An 18,479-nucleotide genomic window follows, 5' to 3' on the forward strand; every position below is an offset into this window, starting at 1 on the left:
ACGCATCTGACCAGGATAGGAAATGCATTAGTTTTGTCCAGGAGAAAAAGAACGCCTGGGTCATAATCAAACTGTGAAGGTCACTAAAGCACCACACGTGTTCAGCAGATCTTTAACGCAGGTTTTTAATGCAGGTAAACAGGAATGGTCCGATAAACCAGGTCAAATATGCCATTTCACAAAGACAGTGAGAGATGGCTGTGAGACTATTAGAGACAGATGTGCATTTTTTTTCAGAAAATGGCTCTCAATCATCCTCTCCAGTGGAGGAATGCTGACTCCCTCCAGGACAGCATCGGTAATGATCCGGCGACGAGCTGCTCTAAGCAACACTTTAATACCGTACTGATGGAGAGATGATTACATACAAACTATATGGGGTTTTTTTCCGTAAGCAAAGCAACACTGAAACTGTGAAAATTGTTTTTTGATTTGCATATGCACTTTGAATCTAATGGATCATTACGCGCCTTGACAGGATGTGATTTTGTAGTTTCACTCATTTATTTTTCCTTTTACATTTCTCAAGACCCAGGGCATCATTTTATCTTTAAGGATAGAATAACCTTGATAAACGTGAGGGGAAACAAAAAAATATCTATATAATGGTGAGGATTTGAATGCCAGTTTTAACTACTAATTCAATCGAGTCATTCAATGTGAAGGTGTTGGTTTGACCTTGAAATTAAGGCATTGTGAAGACTGATTGAGTGGAAATGAAATCATTATGCCTTATTTATGCCTTTATATGAAATATGAAACATCATTGGTGGAGGTGCATGTGGTCCCTTGCATTGCAATGGGAACAGCTAAGGGAGGACCTCGTCCCATGTCACTGAGACGCCTAGCTGGATTTTATAATTATTTCCACATAAATATGTTCGACCTTGAGCATTCAGAGTCAAGTGGTTGAGGAGGAAGAAATTGGAAGTTTGGAGGGATTTTTTTTTTTTTTTTACTTTCTGAAAAATTTTGCCGGGAAAGATGAGAATGTGTCTTATCTCAGTGGCTTTTAATAACCCAGATGGTCTTTTTTTTTTTTAATTAAATCACTTAGCGGGAGTGTTCATATCTGTTTTAACACCCGTGTTCAGTCATTCACTGTCAGAGGAGAGGTTTTCAGAGCTGGAAATACTGAGCGTTTGGAATCAAGGAATTCTGGATTTGGAAACCTGAGAGCTTCTTGTGAATTTCCTTTATTTGTAAGCTGACGATAGAATAGACAAACATGAAATTATTGTTTATCCATTAACCATTTGTCAGCGCAGACACTCACACAACTTTATACAAATATCTATTGAAGTACACATACAGTTTCAGGGGTTCACAGCTGGATGATTACAGTGTGGTGATATTGTTTAAGATGCTTGGTGAGCGCAGGCACATCAGGCTCGGAGTCTGAGCTGGGAGGGAACAGGCTATGGGTCGACCCGTGCACCTCCCTCTTGGAGGTGATAGGAACCCGTGGTTGAGACATGTGTTAGTGGAGGAGCAGGGACGCTGGAAGCAGGAGGAAGCTGCTTAACGCACGTTTGAACGCTACGGTTTGATAGGTAGTGGGGACAGCAGGAGATCATCTTTGAACAAATCTTCCTCAATTTCACTTAAAAAATGTAAAAAAAAAAAAAAAAAAAAAAAGTGAAAAATTCAAACTGATTAAATTATATATCTAGAAGCCATGTTGTGGACTTTGCCCTGAGGAGTGGAAAACACCTCATCAAATTTTAAATTTGTTTTCTCAGCTTGCGGAAACGTTGAGAAAATTGAAAGAACAGCAAGCCATCGAAGGAGTGGATGGTGCCAGGTTGGAAAACTGCAGAGAGTATAGAAGCTGGGTCTAATGTACCTTCATCTGGATGTAATCATTTTGTGTGATTCTCATAGTTGAACTCAAACATTTTAGTTATGCCTTATCACACACACACACACATACACATACACACACACACACACACACACACACACACACACACATATACATATAAGCACAACTAAAAATATTATATTTTTCTAAGGCCATTGCACAGCTCCAAGAACATTTGCTCTCTGAAAATGTCTTAGCTTTGCAGGCATGCTTTTGGCTATTTGAGGATATAGATGACAGTCGCTAAGGCTGTTTGGGACCTGAGTAATAGGCTTGGAATGAGAGGGCCCCTTTGGGTGAGACCATGCTCTGCTGACACACAGCTTCTGTTTAGGAGATACTTTTTCCCACAATAGTGGAGTTCTTTTATCCCCTACATTTCTTTCTTTCTTTTTTTCTTTCTTTTTTCTACCGTATTAAAGGTGTAAAACTGAAGCATTTGTCTTTGCTCTCCAGCTAAAATAATGAACTAAATAAGGGAAAAGTGAATGCTTCTAGATACAGAACTTAGCACGGCAAAAAAAAAGAAAAAATCTGGTTTCAGACTTCATTATTTTAAGGAAGTGACAAAAAGAGCCGCTTTTAGGACTGTGAAGAGAGGAAACCTGGTCAAAAGTAACAGCCCTTTTCTCGTTCCTACGTTTAGCGTAAGTGTCCTTCTAAAAGTCAATCTAGATAAACATCTAATAAACGCCTAATCTAATACACATCGTCTCCAGATTCTCAGCAGTTTTCTCTGAGACACTGATTGAGATTTCAAACACCAGTTTCAGAGGATTTTCTTCCATGGAATCCGAAGCGTAGAAGTCTTCTCTTCATCTGCGTAAAGTGACGGATAAAGCAGAAAGTATTTTATCAAATCGACTTAACCTGTCGCACCGCACAAAGGTCAAGTTAGGGACATTGATTTAGGAGATTTGTTAAGGCGGGAGAAGATGGGCAACATGGGGGTGATCTCGTTGTGGAGGCCGGGGGTGCACGTTTGTTATTCTGGGAGGTTTTTGTTGTTGTTGTTGTTTGTTTTTGTTTTTTCAGTAATGTCTAGCCATTTGTCGGACGTGTTGGCATCACAGGGCACTCTAATTGGTCAGGCAGGCAGGAACAGCGTACGTACAGACTCAAAGTCAAGGCCGGGGCTGAGGAGTCCCCGGAGGTGGAGAGTATTGACTGGGGCAGAAAATCTATTTCTCCTGCACAACAACTTCATCTGATCCCAGAACAGTCACAAGAGTCTCCTTGCACTTACCCATAACAAACATCACTGAATATTAACAAAAAAAAACCCCAAAACAAAACAAAGCCTTGGACATAATGTCTTTCAAGTGGATTTGAAAGAAGATGCTTGCTAACAATTAAATCAGAAGGCAATAAGCTGATTTGGGAGCAGGCTGAGATAAAGTAACATTGGAGAGTTGGACAGTTTAAACTGTATCTCTAGATGATGTGGGGTTTATACCATTCTGCCGTTACAATATACCCTCTGATCAGAGCCATGGCTCTCAATAGCGTCATCTCTTCAGACGTGGCTACAGAGGAGTGCAGAGAATCCCTGGCTTTCCCCCAGAGGAGGGAAACAGAGCCGACAGCGCAGAGGCACGTGGATTTATCACAGCAGTACATCTGTGGACGCTTTACCTCCATGGATGAGCGAGAAAACAAATTGTGTCTCAAGAGATATGTCAGTACACGTACACACACACACACACACACACACACACACACACACACAAGGAGAAATGTACAGATATAAATTGCAGTGCAAAAAGACATACACTTGAGATTTCATGCATTAGGGGACACAACATTGCCAAATTTCAGAAAGTGTACATTTAAGCAAGCAAACATAACAAAGGCACGCATGCACGCACACACACACACACACACACATGCACGCACGCATACACACTCAAGCATGCACACACTCTCACTCACACACACACATACTTGTAAAGCTTGCCTCTGGTTATGGTAACTCCCATTTGTAGGTGTTGTCTTCCCCTCAATTCCACTTTTCTCAGATGTGAAAAATATTGATCTAGTGTCCAGTAATCTTTTTCGGTAGAGCACCAAAAAATGTGAAGCTTTCCTTAGACTTTTCACACAATAAATCAGATCCTCTTCTCTCATCTAAGATATTTGTGGAAATGCCTGTGTGTGTGTGTGTGTGTGTGTGTGTAATGAGGTCAGGGGCAGTGAGCCTTGACAGAAGGAGAATTAGTCCTCTGTGCTGTTTATGAAATCTACAACTAATTCCATTACTACAAATAATGTGTGTGTGTGTGTGTGTGTGTGTGGACGTGCGTGTGCACATGTGCACGTGTGTGTGTTTGTGTGTGTGTGTGTGTGTTTGTGTGTGTGTGTGTGTGTGTGTATTGTAGCTTGTGTTTGTTAGTTTGTATGTATGCATGAAAGGAGCAGAGAGTGACTGAGTAGCAAATTGTTGTCTAAGGTGTTTGATGGACATGAGCCTCCAAACCAGGGCTGACAAAACAAACTGTGTGTTTGTGTGTGTGTGTGTGTGTGTGTGTGTGTGCTCTTAAATTTTGTCATCTGGACACACACTCCATCTTCTATCAAAGCAATAAGAGAAATATCGCTGACACCTGGCTTTCCCTCATTTACTCCTTTCTGTTCTGTTTTCCTGCCGCCCCTGCTGCGGGGAGTTTCACCTCCTCTGGACAGCCAGGCCGCCGCTTCACCGGGCCTGGCCGCATCAGCTCCACGTCACTCCTCATAGACGAAGGTCTCCAGCAGCAGATCCATCAGACTGATGGACTCTCAGCCCAAATCCACTGCATCAGCTGTTCCTCCCTCGCTGATTTAATGCCTGGAAACAGTAGACCTTTTATGAGACGGTTTGGTGAGCGCTCCCGTGATAGAGGAAAGTTTCTGAGGCCGGTGTTAGTATGAGCACGGGTTTTTTTTTTACGTCGTGCCCGTGTTTTTACGCTGCGTTGTGTAAAGGTGGACAAAAAATAATATGGGTATAAAACTTGAAACGTGTCAGTTGCATGGACGAAACGATGTCTTTATTCTCTCAGATGATGAGGTATTTGGAGCTAAAGAACGTAGAAAGAATCATACTGCGTTTACGTTTAGATGTTCAGCTGACGCTCTGCAGTGGCTTTGACGTTCGGCGCAGTGTCGAACCATTATGCCTGGGATTTGAACTCGCACTGTCCTGGTTTCTCAGTCACAATAAAACATAGTGTCGGTCTATAATGTAATTCACTAAGACCTCTGTGAAAAGATGCCTCAGGTTGTTGTGCCTCTGATTTTAATCTGTGTTTTCCTCTGTAAGGTTTGTAGCTTTGTCATGCTGACTGTTCAGCACTTGCAGAGAACATTAAAAGTGTCTCTCGCCTCTCGAGAGGTCATTAATAAGAGAGGTTTTAAAGTGTGTGTGTGTGTGTGTGTGTGTGTGTGTGTGCGAGGGAAGGGACCAAACTTGGAAACTCGTGTCTTTGACGGTCTTTGAAGTTAATGGCTGAAAAGCAATTAAAGCTAAGGCTTCACACAGGAACAGAGGAGTATGTCTGTTTCCTCCAATCAAACAGTCCTGCATTTGAGAATCTTTTGGTTCCCTTTGGGCTAAATGTGGGCCTGTGAATTTCATATTAAAATATCTCTCTCTCTCTCCCTCCCTCTCTCTCTCTCTCTCTCTCTCTCTCTCTCCCTCTCTCTCTCTCTCTCTCTCTCTCTCTCTCTTTTCCTCTCTCCCTGTGGTGTCTTATAATTTTTGATGTTGACAGCAGTGTGTAAATGTGCTTGGTCAAGGCCCATTAGCTTGGTGGAGTATTCTAGCACATTCTACATGGTCATAGTGTGAGGATGAGGTTTTGGTTCCCAGTCATGCAGTGAGTTATGCTCTCTCTTTCATAGACACACTTAATCCCTCTTTCATGATAAATCACCATATAGCCTACACTCTCACAGGCTCTCAAGGAATACATTTGGCTTTGGGTATAAACACACAATCACCCTCTCCCTACCCCCCCACCCCTCCCCCTCCCTCTCTCACAGAGGGAGAGAGAGAGAGAGAGAGAGAGAGAGAGAGAGAAGGGTGGGAGGGAGATGTTGATATGATAATATTTCTGTTTTAGGGGTGATTTCCACTGATGAAATTGATTTCTAAGAAAGCCAACTGCAGGGTAATATGCATGGAGAAGAGATAAACTAAGCTTGTGATTCATGTCCTGTTGCGTGTGTGTCTGTGTGCGCATGCGTTTGAGTGTGTGTGTGTGTGTGTGTGTGTGTGTTACTGACAATGAAGAAGTTTTCTGGTTTGTGACCTATTCTCATGGTGTTCTCTGAGTCCATTATACTGTAAGAATCACAGCTTAAGGTGGCTTTTACCTTCACATGCTGTCTCTCTCTTTCTCTCTCTCTCTCTCTCTGTGTGTGCGTGTGTGTGTGCGCGCTACACCTTGCTGACACTGAGAGGAGACAGGGGATGAGGGACTTGATCTTTAGAGGAGTGATCGTGGAGATAGGCAGAAAGGATACTGTGTTACTAAATTAGATCAGATGAGCTTTCTCATGAGGGCAGTGGATAATAAACACAATGGGTTTTTGTGGTGAGGGGCATGTCAGAAAGCAAAGGGAAGAGATATCTAGAGACTCCCAACTGTACAAGAGCAAAAAGAGAATGAGGGAGTAGTATGTGCCTGATGGACACGCACAGAAACAGAACAGAGGGAATGAGAGAAGAATAAGTCATCTCTCTCTCTCTCACACACACACACTCACACACACATTCTCTCTTTCTCTTTCTCTCTCTCTTTTGATTGATGCCACTGAACCTTTGATAGCATTAGAGCACTGGAATACAAATTCAGAGTGAAGAAAACAGGGATTTGAGAGGTGATATCAACATCATATGCTTCTTTCTGCGAGAGAAAGAGAGAGAGAGAGAGAGAAAGAGAGAAAGAGAGAGAGAGATCTGCTAGCACTAACATATGCTAGCAGATCTTATGGAGTTTTAGAGTGCTGTCATGGCATCTGTCTCCAGTGACATGTTTATAGCAGGTGTGTGTGTGTGTGAAAGAGAGAGAGAGAGGGAGAGGGGAAGAAAGAGAGAGAGGGAGAGAGGGAGAGGGAGGGAGGGAGGGAGGGAGAGGGAGAGAGGGACAGGGAGGGAGGGAGGGAGAGAGAGAGAAAGAGAGAGAGAGAGAGAGAGAGAGAGAGGTGTGTTTAAAATAACATATTCCTGCAAGTTTGTGTATGTGTGTTTGGATTTCTGTAATCAGATTGCGTTTGGCTGGATCTTGTACTTTGGTGAGTTATGTCCTGTGCTTAGTATGTCTGTCAGCAGCATGAGAGCATGCTGACGGTAATACCGAGGGATTAGCTTTAGCTGTGAGTGTGTGTGTGTGTATGTGGGTCAGGGTGTGAAAGCTTGTTCTAATGCTAGTCTTAATTATCCACACAGCAACCTCATCACCACCTGCATTACACCAGACAGGTTTATACTTTTAACTGCACTGCTTTGCAACAGGTATAGAAACCAAACACATGTCATAATCAAAAGATGAATCAAAACAAAAAACACTAAATTACTCATTCAGAGATCATGACTTATCATTATGTAAGTAAATTATTGGGGTTTTAATGAAGGATGCATATGAAATATGGTATATCATTTAGGATACAACAGTAGATCATGAATATTTATAGAGGAAAAGCCCCATTCAGACATGAATGACTGTGAATATAAATATTGTTGGTGATTAGTTGTGTGAATGTAAAATGTTGTTGATAATTTGCCCTATGAAATGTGTTTCAGAGGCATTAAGCTCTAACAAACGGATTTTAAACGACTCATTAATATGCAAATCTGCCCTGACGCTAATCTGTGCATTCTAATTCATGTTCCCAAGCTCAGAGTGAGGAAGGAGGAGAGAGAGAGAGAGAGAGAGAGTTGTGGAGAAAGATAGAGAAGGGAAGAAAGACAGTTTTTATGTGTTGATTATTTGTGACACAATTCAATTCAATTCAATTCAATTCAGTTCAAATCAATTCAATTCAGTTCGGTTCGGTTCAGTTCAGTTCAGTTCAGTTCAGTTCAATCCAATCCAATCCAATCCAATCCAATCCAATCCAATCCAATTCAATCCAATCCAATACAGTGCAAAGAGATTTTTATGTAAACATTTACCCTCACCTGAAAATACACACATAGATCTGTTTACCTCCTCTCACTCTCTCTCTCTCTCTCTCTCTCTCTCTCTCTCCCCCTCCCCCTCCCTTTTCTCTTATTTTCTCTATAGCTATGTGAGTATTTCATTTGTCAAAGTGTGTGTTTGTGCATGTGTTTGTGTAGTGTTGTGCTTGAACACATGTATGCTAATATATGTGCTTAGACGTATTCATCTGAGAGAGCAGTGTCAAGTATGGTAATCCAGCAGGCATCAAGGTGCATTTGGATATTCGCAGTGCTGTAGCTGTTAGGCACTCTACTCTTACTTAGTGAGGAAAACTATGCATCTGTCTTTACAGCCAAAGCTGCTTGGCACAGTGCAAACCCCCGTTCTCATTAACTCAGCGTGCCGTTTGCAAAAGATTCCCTCAAGCTTGAAACCAGGCTTTCTCCTGAAGAGAAAAAAAAAAGGACAGCCGACAGGCTCACCTCCAGGGATTTTGGCAATAAAATGCATTACGACGGCTCTGGATAGGCAACAACTTCAGCCCTTAAGCAGAGAAGAGCGTCTGACCCGTTGGCCGGACACGACTAGAACACGCGTGGGTGGCATCTGGTCGCCCTGCCAATGAGCGGAGATATGAGACTAAGCACGAAAGGCCTCGGCCGTGTGGTGGTGTTTTTTTTTTTTTCGTTTCATCCTAAACCACTGGGTCTCTGCTCAGTGTTCAAAGCGCTCTCCAGATCAAGAAGTGTATGGGAAGTTAAAACAAAAAAAAAACAAAAAAAAAACCCACAATGCGCAAAGATGACATTTAACAGTTAAAAAAGCACGCAACAGGATGCAGCGCAACATGGAGAGTGTAGCCTTTATCAAAGCCTGCTCTGACATGCTGACATTTTGAGAAGTGCTGCGTTCTGTTGCTTTTGGAAGCCCAAGCAGCAGGAGAATGAAAGAGCTCTTCAACACGCAGCCCAGTGAGTGGCTTTCATTAAACAGCCTTCGCCATTACAGTGGGCGAAAACACACGCACGCACGCACACAAACACACGCTAGCACGCACACACACGCACAGGCGCACATGCACACCCACACACACGCGAACACGCACGCACACACACTCACAAACACACACACACTGACACACACACAAACTCACATGCACGCACACACACACACAAACACACACACACTGACACACACACAAACTCACATGCACGCACACACACACACAAACACACACACACACACTGACACAGACACACGCTGACACAGACACACCGCTGAAGCTTTATTGCTAGTGTGTGGGTAGTGCATGTAGATTATGATCTATGTTAATTAGGGGGAGTGTAGTGTGTCCGTGTTAATTAGGGTGAGATCTATGAATTCATAACGGTAAGTTTTTGTGCATAGTTTTGTGTGTGTGTGTGTGTGTGTGTGTGTGTGTGTGTGTGTGTGTGTTTTAGTGTAAATGAAGACACAGTCTTAGCTTGGACTGCCCTGCATGTGTGTATGTATCTGAATGTGTTTATGTGCGTGTTTGTTTGACCGTGTTAACAGTCTGTGTGCATGCATGCGTGTGTGTGTGTGTGTGTGTTATTATTTCTGACAGATAAGGGGAATAAGCATAACTTTTGGATGAGTTAGGTCATGCACTTTGCACTAGTGAAGAGTTCTTCCCCTCTGTCTTAACGCCTTCAAAAATCCCTCTTTTTTTCTCCCTCCTTGGTCAGCACTTCTCTGAGTGTGTGTCTGTGGGAGTGTGCCTGTGTGTGTGTGTGTGTGTGTGTCTGTGGGAGTGTGCGTGTGTGTGTGTTTAAAGCTGCTTTAGCTGTTTAATGTCACTTCGTAGCAGTCGTGTGTGTGCAGATGAGGACTGGCTCTATGTCCATCAGGGGCAGTCAGCACTTTTGTCCCAGAAAAGCCGATTTAGCCTGTAAATGTTGGAAAGCAGGAAAAGGGACAGTCAGAATATCTGACTACTTTCCCTCCAAGCTCCCTTAGGAGCCATCAGTCAGCGCACAGCACTTCACTCACTGTTGAGAGTTTTCTCTGTCTCTCAGACAGAAAAGCAGTTACCTACTGGCACCACTCTGAAACTCAGAATGCATTTAACGCCGTGCGGGTTGGGTTAAGGCAATCGCTTTGACAAATAAATTGCTGACACTTGGAGTGTTCTTGGTACATAATGTGGATACAGTATGTGCCTGCTCTTGTTTGTATTTGCCAAGGACTGTTTGTCTAGAACAAACAATAGCTTCTCCCTACAGAGATGCCATGGATTTAAATGCATGGGACGGTGCATCCTGTGTCCTCGGAAAGCAGGAAGATGTGATGTTCCCAATAAACATTGGGTGGTCTAAGTTTTGTATACGTTCTGAATAAATGTTAATATAATTGTTTTATGTACCAGGATGATGCTGAAGTGGGATGTCTTCACTGTGTAAGTACTGTATATTTATGCCTTCACAGGCCAAGGCTTAGTAAAGTATGATGCAGAGGTAATCTCACATGTTATATATTTTTAACACAAGTGAACAGTGTGCAGTGGTCAAAAAAAAGGACAAATCAGTGAACATAAATGATATAACCTGATCTGTACTGACAATATGTAAAAGGATGTGCATTCCTAAATCTGACTTTAAGTCTCTAAGCAGATTCTGACCATACAATTACGGTAGCTTTCCTATAGCCCATTGGGGACCCATCGGATGAGGTATGTTAGTTCATTCAGCATTGGCGCACATGTTTTAACCATCCCATCAACCATCAAACCCCTGACTCATTCAGTCAGCCGAGATGGCGTAGGGTAAGGGGCGACGCTGAAAACCGTGGCTGAAAATTTTACGCTGTTGAGGTTTTCTTTTTTTTTTTTTTTTTTTGTGGAATGAATAGAAACTGTCATCTGTTTCAAGAGCTCTGTGGCAGAACAGAGAGAAGCTCCCATTAAAAGCACTAATGGCAGAGAGCTTGCTTATTAGGGGGGGCCAGGTGTCCATTTTCCGCTTCTGTCAGATGTTTGGTACATTAAGACGACACGGTGGTGAGATGCATGGCTCTTCTGCTGTCCTTAATGGAGCCTCTGCACGCAGACGTTTATGACACACACACAAAAAAAAAAGTCATGTAATTACAGTAGGAACTCTCATAACTGCTGAATCTGCGATTGATGGATAAATATGGTTCATGATTATAAGGATGATGATGATGGCAGTGACGGCTAATTGATTCGTACGCCTCAGTTAGTGACGGCGTAATTTCTGTCATTTTGTATCTTTGCCAAATATACGACGGAGATTCGACCCGACGTTTAAAAACGTAGCTGTCATTTTATCAGGTAAAATTGTGGTTTTGTAGCATGTAAATCCAGTCAGTTGTTGGACATAGTTATTGTCGGGTTTTTTTTCTTAATTCTGTACTTCATAAAAGAAAAAGAGAGTTGAGTTTTCTGTTGTTACCATTTGGAAAGATGTAGCCCGTATATGCTAGCCAAACACAAGGCTCCACTTTACAGTTCTCTCTCCAGGGCTCAGTGGGGTGTGGCCCAGGAAGGCATCCTTCTGCATTCATGCATAAATTTGTAGCTTATTTTCACAGGTATGGTACTCGTTGTGTAACATGTTGTGTACCTTAAGAACTCATTTTCTTAAGCAATGTCATTGATGTGTCATAGTAGGTTGTGTTGTTTATCACAACGACAATGATCTTTGGGTTTGTGTACCATCATCATCCATTTTACCCTGCCAAACATTTAAAAAGAGTGAATTTCTGGTTTCATTAAACTTAAAAAAAAAAGAGGTTAGAATTTGTCTTCTATTCAAACAAGCAGCAGCTTTAAATGGCCATTTCAAGAAGGCGAGACAAAGATCTCTGTAATATTTCATTACAACGCATTCCTTCCAATAACATTCCTCATACTATACATCTGATTCAAGTTCTATCCACTGCCCAAAAAAAAAAAAAACATTACTTCTGCAATATTTTGTGAAACACAGCTATTGCCAATTGAAAAATCAGATGTAATATCCACAGGCGTCTTTCCCAGCTGATGGCCTGTGTCTGTTTCTGATGGAGATCTTTCCTCTTCTTTCCACTCTCCTCTCGCCGAAGTCATCATTCATTTATCTGCTTATTTTTCATGACCGACTTGATTACTGTTATTGAATACTTGAGGCCGCTCATGCCTCTAATAGTCGGTAGTCTCGGCCGTCTCCTGGTGCTTGAAGTGGCGTTTTCGCCGGCTGGCTCTTCTCAAACGGAAAGCAGCTCAATGGCTTTTACGGCCCATTAGAATATATTAACCATGACGCCTACCATTACCACAGATAGGGCTTGTTAATGAATGGAGCGTATATGAGTTTGCCACCTCTGTCTTGAGATGACCTTACGTGGTGGATGGATTTTGTTGGGGGTGGGGAGGAGGAGAGAAAGAAGGGGGAAAAAGTGTCAGCCTGTGTGTGTGTGTTAATGTGATGAATGAACAGTTTGGTAGGGCATTCAAACCCATCGCTGCCTTTTCTTAAGGCCGGAGGCTAAAGAGAAAAAAAAATGAAGAAGAAGAAGAAATAGAAAAAAAAAGATCTCCAAGCTTCTTTTTCACGTTCAAGAATGATGGTGAGACAACAGAGTCTGAGAGACTGAGAAGCGACTGTGATCTTTTGATCGGGTTTGGCTGTAATAATTGATTGATGTGCAATTCACGTCTCTTATCGGCAAGCGAACACAACTGCATCTGCATGGTCAGCTGTAACAGTGTCTCTAACACAATAAACGAATATATGAGCAATTTGTACAAAACTGTAGAGCGTATTGGATTTTGTGTTCTTTAATGAGCTGCAACTTAATTTTCAATTATATGATACAGCAAATGCCTTTGGGTACATCCTTTGGGTATTAGATTAATTCAATTACAAATCATGTGCGCTGTGTTCTCTTGTCCCCCTATGTTACTCACTCAGTCATAGTTCTGTTTACTGAAGCTACTTCAGCAATAGCACTGTGTAACAGAGCCTGTTTCCAAACAAAACTCTTTTAATACTAACTATACAAACACAGTCATCATCTGAATTTTTTTTTTTGTATGACTGTATGTAATTGAGTGAAGACATTCTCACTCCATTTTTCTCATCATAATAGTTCATTATAAGAGATTATACATTCTAAATGGTAGCTCATGAGCGCTTTGTATATTTATTTTTATATTTAAGTTCAAAATTAATTTCTCTTCTAATATCTTACAACTACGTCAAAACGAAGACTTTTTTTATTATAATGCTTATTGCTGTGTAATTGCCTACTAAGTACTAAATATTTCTTCTAAATGGTTCAGGATCAAAATTAGTAATAAATAAATACATATAATTGCCTTTGCCATTTTTTATGACTTCTTAATTACACGCCATTGGTTTAAACTAATTACTTATTATTACAACTTATTCTAACTGACGTTCTTTTAACTTACTTGATAATTACTGCACCAGTTGCTGCACAATGGCATAATAATTTCTTGCTATTAATTCTTTCAATAAACTTTCTCGGTATTGATTACCTTATCTTGGTCTCTTAGGACTTACCATTCTACAAAATAAAACTGAGTAAGTTCACTTTCATAGCAATACTGTCACACCAACACAAGTAATGCCAAAGATTTGAACTTGTGTGTTTAGCAAAAGATTGACTGGACTCAGAACATGACCTCACAGAGGAGTGTGAACCGGTCATGTGGTGTAGTTGTACTCTAATGATGTCTCCTGAGTTGCTTTGCATAGTGTCTGTGTTAAGTATGCTAAGTGCATGCTAGATCTGGGAAGGAGAATGATGTTTAATTTACATCTGATTAACTAGCTATAAGCAGCCAGGCACCCGGTAGCATAACTGAATAAGTTGAGTACTGTCTCCAATGCAGTGCCATAACACAATTCAGGAAAATCTCATTAGAAATATTTGAGCATTATTTCTCAAGACTGAATGAGTAATTAACCTTAATTGGCTTAACTAGTGGACAGTGAATAATCTTACAGAATGCTAGGCTGCAGGCACTGGTTCAGATAAATGGAAAAAAATGCCAGTTTCTCGGTGAGGGTTCAATGACTCTTAGCTTTAAAAATGTAGCAGCCCTTTTTGCTGTAAAAGTCAGTTTCATTGGCAGGACACTCAGAGTTAACATAATTGGCTTTCAGAAACGCGAGGCCCAATCAAAGTGTGACGTGCGTGTGGTAACAGAGCTGGCTTCTTTCTTTGTAGCGTGTCGAATGGTGTGGCCTGGCATGTTCACCCCTGTAGCATGCTGGCGGTACTCGGCAAAGGAGTCCCTTTAATTAACAGCAAATATGGCTTGGATAATGTGATATTTGATATGCGTTCTTCAAACAAGCAGTAGCAGCAACTAGCACCAGAGGAAGATAAAAGGAAAAAAAAAAAAAGTGAGGTACAGTCACTGTTTCAAACATCCCTCTAGCCCGGGGATGTCCCCAAAAAAAGAGAAAAAAAAAAAGGAAAAAAAAACCCCAACAAAAAAACACAGCTCAGCAAAGATAAAGGGAACAGTTCGCACTGCAATGTGTCCCTTGTAAAATATTTTCATAATGATTAGAGGAGTGTACCCTGTTGATGTCTCAAGCTCCGCGGGCTTTATGAGTGAATTTCATATTTACATATGATGAGCTCACTCACAAGGGGAGAGAAAGCTTATTACAGAGACACAGTTATTTTGTGCAGGAGGAATGGAAATAATCATAAGCGAAATTAAATGTACCCAACTGATGATTCTTCCTCCTTTTTTCATAATGTCAATCTTCATATCCAACATAGTTAATGCTGATTTTTTTTTCTTTCTTTAGAACGCATCCTTAGGGTGAAGCACAGTGGATTAAAATGTACTGATTTTTTTTTTTTTTTAATGTTTTGCCAATTCATTGCCTTCACCCTTGCTTTGCGCATGTGAAGATTTTGCTCTGATGTCAATATCAGACATCTGTTTGGAATGTAGAGGTGAGTGTCTGTGCTACATGTTACACAGAATATGACCTCTGTACTAAAACATCCTCGGTGCTAAGAAAACGTGCAATGTACTAAAACATCTTCGGTGATAAGGAAACGTGCAATGTACTGAAACATCCTCGGTGCTAAGAAAACATGCAGTGTACTAAAACATCCTCGGTGCTAAGAAAACATGCAATGTACTAAAACATCCTCGGTGCTAAGAAAACGTGCAATGTACTAAAACATCCTTGGTGCTAAGAAAACATGCAATGTACTAAAACATCCTCGGTGCTAAGAAAACGTGCAATGTACTAAAACATCCTTGGTGCTAAGAAAACATGCAATGTACTAAAACATCCTCGGGGCTAAGAAAACATGCAATGTACTAAAACATCCTCGGTGCTAAGAAAACATGCAATGTACTAAAACATCCTCGGTGCTACGAAAACATGCAATGTACTAAAACATCCGCGGTGCTAAGAAAACGTGCGATGTGGGAGGCCATGTATGGCGTGTGCTCGCTCCGGGGACTCAACTGCCCCCTCCTCTTACAGGCCGTCAAATCCTTTTTATTTGTTCTTTATGCTCTCAGGTTTTGTCTCTCTTTTTTCCTTTTTCTCTCTCTCTTTTTTTAAAGGTAGTTACACACGTAGGAGTTGGGTTCTTCATGGCTCCCATAGTTCTCTATTATCTTCCCACCGCAGACGTTTTCACTAGGGGAAACGTTTTTGCGCCAAACTCCTGCTCATGCATCCCTTTCTCTGGAAGTCACACCCATCCAACTCCGATCCAACTCACATAAATACGATGGTCACATTATCAAGATGAAATTAAAAAAAAAATTAAAACAGCAACACAGGATCATATGCTAGCGTGGATATTCTTGTGAAGTGGAGATAAGTGACATGGAGTACATAGACTAAGCAGTTCTTGTAGAATATACTAAATTAACACTATATTTGTCTGATCAAAAGGCTTTGAATATTAATTGCTCAATTCCCTTTGAGATGTACATTTCAATTACTCTAAAAGTGACCAGAAGACCCACTCAAACCAATTTATAGAACAAATCCGATTAAATGCTGTTCTGGGGAAGACAGTGTCTCAAGGAGACTTAACTGGTTTTCTAGAGGGAGCGCACAGCGTTTTATCTGGTTTCCTCATAACATATATGGCCTCAATCAGTTTCACACACGCAGACATTTTGGTTTGTTTCTGGGTTTTTTTTTTTTTTCCTATCCCTTTAGTATCGTTCTATTTTTATGATAATTATATGTTCATGTAATGACTCTTGGGCCTTTTTTGTGATAATCTTAGCATCTGGTCTCTTTTTTTTAATTCATTGATTTTTTTTTTCTCCTTTTTTTGCATTAAAAATAAACTGTAGCAGCTCATTTTTTTTTCAGTATCATGACCTGAGCCGAATGTATTTTGGGCAAAAACAGAGGAATGAGATGGCTTATATGTTACAGAGAGTTTATCTGGTGCTACATTTTGGGAAATGCAGAGGGAACAGAGCACAGCGTGTGGCTTGACCCGATGGCTGAACCAAATTAGACTGGAACAGCTGGTGGAGTCTGAACTCCAGTCAAACGGACTCTGATTGAAAAGGATCAGAGCGGAAGAGGCTCAAATTAAAGAGCGAGGCCTGAAATGCTTGCTCTGCCCCGGGGGGGGGCACTATGCTCCCCACCAGGTAAGAACCGTTTCTCCGGTGTCTCTCCCTTATCGTCTTATCAAACAAACAAACAAACAAACAAAAAAGAAGAGGCTAACACATTGTGCTTCCGTTAGGTTAAGCTTTGACTTGCAAAGGGGTTCGGAAGCACTTTTACAACACTGTTTTCACAACATGAAAGGACTGATCCGTTTCACAGTCACCGGAGGGCGAGCCCCCCTCCCCCCACCCAGAATGGTGAATATGAAATAAGAGCATTTATGTTTTTTCATTGAATGTCATGTTTCATTTGGAGAGCCGTGAGTAGCGGAGAAAGCCGAGAGGCTATGATACGTGGGTCCTGTCAGAGCAGCTCCAGCGTGGCTTGCTGATTAGCCACAGTGCTGCGATACTGTGGTTGTCTGTTTGCGTTACCCTCCTCAGGAGAACATGTGTTTTCTGAGTTTGATGTTGGTCTCTCTGGCGGATTCTTCAATGCATAAATAGGTTGTAAGCCTGGAAACCTTGATTCTCATGTCGAAAGAAAAAATAAATTAAATAAATAAATAAAACGCAGAACAAAAATAGCAAAGCCATATGCTCGAAAGCCTCACTGCCTCCATATTAACATCGTCACTTTAATATTGTATGAATAGGCTCGTCATCTTTAATTTACTGAAAACTGAACTCTTTCCAGGTGTAGATCTCCAAAACACCTGATAAAATCGCTTATTTTTTTTTTTTTCCAGATATTTATGATAAACTCGAAAGAATGATAAGGAATTTGGAATTTGAGGCAATGAATGTCTGAGAGAAAAAGAAAAAAAATTAAATTCTAACATTGTTCAACATACTTCAAAATTTGGTTAAGCTAGTGAGATGTGAGTTCATTAATTCAGAGCATGTAAAGTCTTAAAAGTCCCAAAACGGCATCACTGTAGCCAAGGTGGAGGTCTAAATCAGGCGGAAGCATTGGAGACGTTATTGTCCTTCAGTGGTCCATAAATAACTCCAGCTTTGGCTGCTGACCGCACTGGAGCCGCCCGATTTTGGGACTCAATGGAGCCACTGCGGCATTTTGTGGTTTGGATGCTGCGTAAGCATAAACCACGTGCATTTGAAGCATGTCTCATGCTTAACTCTCCTTCTCTCTCTCTCCCTCCCTCTCTCTCTCTCTCTCTCTCTCTCTCTCTCTATCGTTTTCCCCGCCCTCTTTCCATTTCTTCCTTTCCTCTTCGTCCTTTGATGTGCTAAACAATAAGTTACTATATTCCCCACTCGTCTCAGCGTCTGAATCTACAAGGCTCCTAGGGGAGAGACATTCCCAGTTCTTTTCCAGAGAGCAGGAACTTGGGGAGACTTGGAGGAGCCTGTGTGAAGTTTGAGAGTGAGTTGCATTAGGGCACTTTCTTTAGCCTTTTCCTTCAAAAGGAGAAAGAGAGTGAGAGAGCCCCTCAAATACGTGTATTGGCTTTTAGAGCACTCGAGCTTAACAGAAAGTGGATGCATGGCAGAAATGGTGATGCTTTGGTCTACTCTGTGTCATTCGGATATGACATCAAACCATTCACATATATTTTACAGCATGAACTCAAAAAAAACAAAAAGAAAAAAAAAACACTTTTTGCTCTCAGATACGGAGGGGTAAAAGAGGTTTCTGGACTTATCAATGACTGGAACCCCCCCCCCCCCCCTTTCCTTCAAAAGGAGAGAGAGAGTGAGAGAGCCCCTCAAATACGTGTATTGGCCTTTAGAGCACTCGAGCTTAACAGAGAGTGGATGCATGGTAGAAATGGTGGTGCTTTGGTCTGCTCTGTGTCATTCGGATATGACATCA

General features: G+C 41.4%; 1 protein-coding gene across 1 annotated transcript in view; it reads left to right on the forward strand.

Annotated features, from left to right (window-relative positions):
* The first annotated feature begins 3,356 nt into the window (after positions 1-3,356).
* pcdh15a (protocadherin-related 15a) overlaps positions 3,357-18,479 on the forward strand; it is a 168,605-nt gene continuing 153,482 nt past the window's right edge. The window contains exon 1 of the mRNA XM_030772403.1: positions 3,357-3,552. Coding sequence (XP_030628263.1) covers positions 3,357-3,552 — 196 coding nt within the window. The remainder of the gene's footprint in view (positions 3,553-18,479) is intronic.

Source organism: Chanos chanos, chromosome 4 (assembly GCF_902362185.1).
Source record: "Chanos chanos chromosome 4, fChaCha1.1, whole genome shotgun sequence".
Classification (NCBI taxonomy): Eukaryota; Metazoa; Chordata; class Actinopteri; order Gonorynchiformes; family Chanidae; genus Chanos; species Chanos chanos.